This window comes from Rhincodon typus, chromosome 10, assembly GCF_021869965.1.
Source record: "Rhincodon typus isolate 14 chromosome 10, sRhiTyp1.1, whole genome shotgun sequence".
NCBI lineage: Eukaryota > Metazoa > Chordata > Chondrichthyes > Orectolobiformes > Rhincodontidae > Rhincodon > Rhincodon typus.
The window spans coordinates 61,138,847-61,145,057 of record NC_063341.1 but is presented as its reverse complement, the minus strand read 5'-3'; the positions used below and the strand labels follow the sequence as shown (position 1 = coordinate 61,145,057).

At 37.5% G+C, this 6,211-nt stretch overlaps 1 protein-coding gene across 1 annotated transcript in view; it reads left to right on the top strand.

Moving 5' to 3' along the window:
- snx7 (sorting nexin 7) overlaps positions 1-6,211 on the top strand; it is a gene marked incomplete at its 5' end in the record, with an annotated part of 42,900 nt that overhangs the window by 30,783 nt on the left and 5,906 nt on the right. Inside the window, one exon of the mRNA XM_020521543.2 lies at positions 3,469-3,621. Coding sequence (XP_020377132.2) covers positions 3,469-3,621 — 153 coding nt within the window. The remainder of the gene's footprint in view (positions 1-3,468; positions 3,622-6,211) is intronic.

Here is a 6,211-nt window from a genome sequence, read left to right as displayed (position 1 = left end):
TTGGCCTGCTGTGTTCATCCAGCTCTACACCTTGTTATCTTCCGATTCTCCAGCATCTGCAGTTCCTACTATCTCTGTAATAATCTGGAGACACAGGTTCAAATCCTGCCACAACAGGTGGTGGAATTTGAATTCATTAAATATCTGGAGTTAAGAATCTAATGATGACCGTGAATCCATTGCTGATTGTCGGGGGAAAAAACCCATCTAGTTCACTAATGTCCTTTAGGGAAATAAACTGCCATCCTTACCTGGTCTGGCCTACATGTGATTTCAGACCCACAGCAATGTGGTTGACTCTTAGCTGCTCTCTGGGCATTTAGGGATGGGCAATAAATGCTGCCTTGCAACGCCCTCATCCCTTGAATAAATAAGAAAGAAAGCTTCCATCAAACAGTAGGCAGTCAAAGATAAGCAGTTTCATATTTTGTTTACCTGTTGGAACAGGTACCATGGGCAAGGCCAGCATTTTTTGCCTATTTCTGATTTGTTCTTGAAGATGTTAATGAGTCATCTTGCATTATTTTCATCTGTGTTGGTAGACCCAAGTGCTGTTGGAATGGGGACTGCAGGATTTTGAGCAGTAGCAGTAAGGGAATGGTGATGTAGTTCTCAATTGGGACTGTAGAGGACTTTTTTTTGATTCACTCATGGGATGCTGACCAGCATTTAGTGCCCATCCCTAGTTGGCCTTGAGGAGCTGTTGGTGAACTGCCTCCTTGAACTACTGCAATCCATGTGCTGTAGGTTGAACCACAATGCCCTTAGGGAGGGAATTCCAGGATTTTGACCCAGTGACAGTGAAATAAGTGATGTATTTCCAAGTTAGGATGGTGAGTGGTTTGGAGTGATCTTGCATGTGCTGATGTTCCCATGCATCTGCCGTTGTCCTTCTAAATGGTATAAAAGATGTTATCAAAAGAGCCTTGGTGGACCTTCCCAAAATATAAAAAGTGGCATTTACATAGAGCTTTCACAACCTCATGTCACAAAGCACTTTACCACCAACCAATTATTTACTTTTCAGGTATAGTCTGTAATGATTAAAATATACACAATCAGTCTTATATACTACACCTGGCTCCGTAAAAGTTTTTTTGCCTTTCAGAGGCAGAATCATTGTTCGTTTTTTTTTGTATCAGGCACCAATATGTTGTGCATTCACTATCCATAGATATTTCAAAGTGGCATCACTTCTTAATGTTGTACCTTTAATGCTATACCTGTTTCTAGCAAGTAGCTGGAATACCAGCTACGATACCCATATCAAATGATAGTGGGCCGGACTGAAGCAAGAATAGGTAGTAAATGTTGCCATTCAGTACCACATCATTAGTAACCAACAGTGAAGAATAAAATCATCTCTTTTCGTTAATTTTGTAAGAAACTTCACACCTTTTACATTTTTTGGAACCACTTCACTGAAACTGTTACTCATTCAAAAGGGAATAATTTGAAACAAAAATAATGCACTTAGGACCAAATTATGGGTGTGAGAGGTGAGTGAGGTGAATTTTGTGAATGATAAGCCCATTTTCATTGCCTGTGCTGACTGATCAATACTTTACTCAATTTTTTTTTCTAAATTCATATTTCTAGCACTTTCAATTAATGCTGATTCCAATTAGTGTTTAAAATGCTTGCTGATGATTAGGCTCTTTAATTTAAAAGGCCAGTTTCCACTCTCGTGATAACTTGCCATTTTGTCTTTGCTCGCAGAGAGCTGATTAGCTGAAATGTATAATAGATATAGTTGATTTATTTGGCATTAAAATTGGGAAATCATAATCTTGCGTGAAGATACCAGAAAAATATTATAGGGCTAAATACATTGTATTACATACTTTGTGCTACATACTTTTGATTTGGTCTCTCTCTTTTCACCACTGTGGCAAAATCACATCTTTGGTAGTCTTAATCTACAAATGCTTTGTGCATAAAAGGCCTTGCATGCGATTTACCTGGAAGAGATTTGTAAAGCTCTAAAATAGGAGGTGCATTGAAACAACCCGTGGTTTAGCTCTTTTCCTTAGCAAACTGACTTCAATATATGGAGCACTTATTTGTACTGCAGTATTAGAACAAACCATGAAATGGATGTCAGCTACTGCCACTCTTGCTGTACCTAGCTCATGGTGCCAAAGCCCAACAGTTTGTATGTGGGTTTGACACTCATTTCGGATGTCAACTGATCAATAAGGCATGCAATTCATACTGAAAGTAGAATAGCATAATTACACTATTGTGGACTGTTTCCAAGTCATGCTAGAATGGATTGTGAAGCTAAATAGTAGAACACAGTTTTTCTTTTTTATTTGGTGACTGAATTTGAATCAAAATAAGGTAGACCTCTGGAAAATGGATTTGATATTTTTCTTATTTGTTCAAATTCACTGCAACTTTTCCAACTGAAGTACAAAATTTATGTAAGATTTGAGGATTTGCACCTGGACCTGGCAAAAGCTTAAGTTCTGTGGAGACCTGACCATGAAAATCAGTTTTGGGTACCTGAGAACAAGAAAAGCCAACTTCTGTGTTTTTACTCGGGTTTAGTTGGCTGCTTTCCCTCCAGGAAGACACAAATTAATAATTGAAGAACCACATTTCTACCATCTATATGAAGCCATCTATTGTGCGTCTGGTAATATGTATCACTGGGAGAAACATGGAGTCTTGATGGAACTTTAACGCTTCAATTTACTTCATCAAGTAAAATGTCAACAATGAGATCATATTTAGAGATGGATACCATTTGATCTGACTTGATTTTGCCAAAAAGCTTGGCAAAAAGACTAGAGGAAATTAAAGTGAAGTCTTGGAAGATTTTTAATTCCTGCTGTTGGGTGAGAGGTTTATACTTTAAAATTGGAACTAGTTTCATTTTGAATGTTTTGAATAAAACATTCAAAAATATGTATTGCCAGTGGACAAATTAATTTTGTATATGCATTAAATACAAAATGGTATCCAAAATTATGCCAAAATGCATCTTGCCTTGAGGCTACTTTATTATGTGAAACTTTTGTTTATTGCTGTTAGGCTGCAGTTTTAAACATGCCATCTCAAATTAGTACAGCCTTGTATGCGTGATGGCCATGAAAGATGCACCAGTGTATGCAAGATTTCATTAGTTTCAAATTAATTCTTTATTAGATGTCCTTAATAGATAATTCCTTTGGTACTTTTTAGAGTATATATTATAGATTCATGATGTAGTGCCTTACAGGGCAGCTGATAATTTGTATATGATGCTTTGATATATGCATTGGTATCTTGCCTATGATTCTGTTACGTATTCTGTTGGGTTAATCTTCAACCTTTTTGAAAGCATTAACAAACAATATTGGAAATACTCTGTTCTGCTCAACACGTCTATTCACTATTATTTCCCTACTTCTGCCTTTTCGTGTAGCTTAATGTGCAAGTATGTCTGAAACATTAATGTGATTAACTTTAACTTTATTTTAGCTTCAGGCAGATGTTGGACATCTTGAGGATAAAGTCGAATGTGCCAATAGTGATTTGAAAGCGGATTGGGAAAGGTGGTCTATCAACATGCAGAATGATTTGCAATCTGCTTTCCGAAATGCAGCTGAAAATAATATTCATTATTTTGAAAGGGTAAGAAATTTTAAAATTTTGGAATGATGCTCTGGTTTGGTAGTGAAGAATAGCAAATTAAAGAGCAAAATGGCCTCCAGCACATGGTTAAGTACACTGGAGTGGTTGATGGATAGCTAATCTTAATACCAGCTGTCTTCAATTAAAACCCTTCGACTGAACTGGGAAATTGCATTAAAATTATTCTTCATACTTGCATTTATGTTCTGCCTTCTCAATTTATTTCCACCTTTTCTTCCTCCAGAGCTAAGTTTTAGATTTAGTAAACATGTGAATGTACAAATATTTATGAAAATAAGTTAGGAGCAAAAGTAGGCCACTTAGTCCGCCAAGCCTGATCCACCATTAAATCAGATTATAGTTCAACTCCACATTCTCACCTGCTTCAATATCCTTTTATCCCCTTGATTACCAAGAATCTCTTCCCCCATCTGCCTTAAAAATATTCAGGATCCTCCACTTTTTTGATGAAGAGATTTCCAAAGACTCTAAACTGCACAAGTTTTGCCTCATCTCTGTCTTAAAGGGGTAAACTCTTCTTTTTAAAGTGTGACCTTTAGCTCTAGATTCTCCAACAAGAGGAAATGTCCTTTCCAGATCCATCCTGCCAAGACCCCTAAGGGTCTTAAATGTTTCAATCAGCCCCTTACTCTTCTAAACTCCGATAGATACAAGCTTAGCTTGTCCAGCAATTAGGAATTATTATTTCCTAATAACAACACAATCCACCCATTCCAGGCAATAATCTAGGAAACTATTTCTGAATTACTTCTAAACCATTTAATTCCTTCAAATAAGGAAATCAATTCTGTACACAGTACTCCCAAATTTGTTCTCATTAGTGCCCAACATAACTGAAGGATAACCTCCTACTTTCATATTCAATTCCCCTCACAATAAGCAATTGAATTCTATTAACTTTCATTGTTATTTGCTGTACCTGCATAGTAGCAGTTTGTGATTCATGTCTGAGAACACCTGGATCCCTTTGCATCCTAGTTCAGCAATATCTCCCCATTTAGAGAGGCGGTAAATGCTGGACCAGCGAGTGGTGCTCACAACCCATTAGTGAGTAACAAAAGATAATATGCTTCACTCTTATTCATCCTGTTAAAATGAACAACTTCGCAATGTACTGTACCTTTTTTCATGGAATCCCTACAACGTGGAAGCAGACCATTTGGTCATCAAGCCACTCTGATCCTCCGAGGAGCATCCCCATTCTATCCCTGTAACCCTGCATTTCCTAAGCTAGGCGGATTAGCCTTGCACATCCCTGGACACTATGGGCAATCTGGCATGGCCAATCCACCTAACCTGCACTCCTTTGGACCACGAGGAAACTGGAGCAACCAGAGGGAACCCACACAGTCATGGGGAGAATATAAGTAAATTGTAAAATATTGAGTTCCAGCACTGAACCCTCTGGAACAGCATTCATTACAGTTTGTCTCTGGAAAAGGAAAATTTATGCCGACGCATGCCCTGTTATTTTCCCACTCTTCTCTCCACACAAAAATGCTATTTCCTGTATCATGAGCCTTCAGTTTCCACAGTTACCTTCTGGAATTCTAAGTCGAGTACATCCACAGTCTGTGTTACTTCTTGAAAGAAATCCAATAAATTGGTTAAATATGATTTCCCTTGACAAAACTGGTTGGTTCTGTCTGATTCCCCTCAATTCTTCTAACATTTTCCCTTTGACAGATTTTAAGCTAACTGGCATGTAGTTTCCTGCTTTCTGTCACCCTTTTTCAAGTGAAGGAGTTATATTTGCTATCAAGTAAATTTTACTTGATTTCCCAAATTTAAAGTCATCAGTGGTGACGTGTAGAGTGAAAAAAAAACTTGTCATGCAAACAAATTTAAAATTTTCTCTTTTGGAACTTAAACATGAGAAATGTGAAGTAAAACCACAAGATAATTGTTGAATTAAATATTCTGATTTTTTGTGATTACTTGAATTTTGCTCTTGTTTTGGTATCATCCAAGCCCTAAAATTAGGTTGTGAATTTTATGCACTTAAACAATTGTGCGAGTAGATTTCTTTTACAATAAAGCGTAAAGAGCATTATTGTATCAGTAATGTATTAAATATAAAATCCAGTATATAATAGTGCTTGGAATTGAGGGTCTCTACAAAGAGGAAAAAATCCTTCATTCATTTGATTCAATATTCAGCAGACTTTTTAATACCAGATTTCCATTTAGGATCTGTTTGTCTGTTAATTGCAGAGGAAGTCGTCTTCACTGCATGCACAGATAATTATGGAAGGTAGCTCTTCTGTCCTGTTTGTTTGTTTCTTCAGAAGTAATTGCTGATCCCTGAACAAGCTAAATTGCAACCATTTTCTTTTCATTTGTGGGACGTGAGCATTGCTGGCTGGTCAGCATTTATTGCCCTTCCCTAGATGCCGTCGAGAAGGTGCTGAGCTACCTCCTTGAATTGCTGCAGTCCATGTGCTGTAAGCGAACTCACAATATCATTAAGGAAGGAATTCCAAGGTTTTGACCCAGTGGCAGGGAAGGAATGGTTATGTATTGTGTGTGTTTTGGAGGCTGAGTGTGTGTTTTGGAGGCTGAGTGTGTG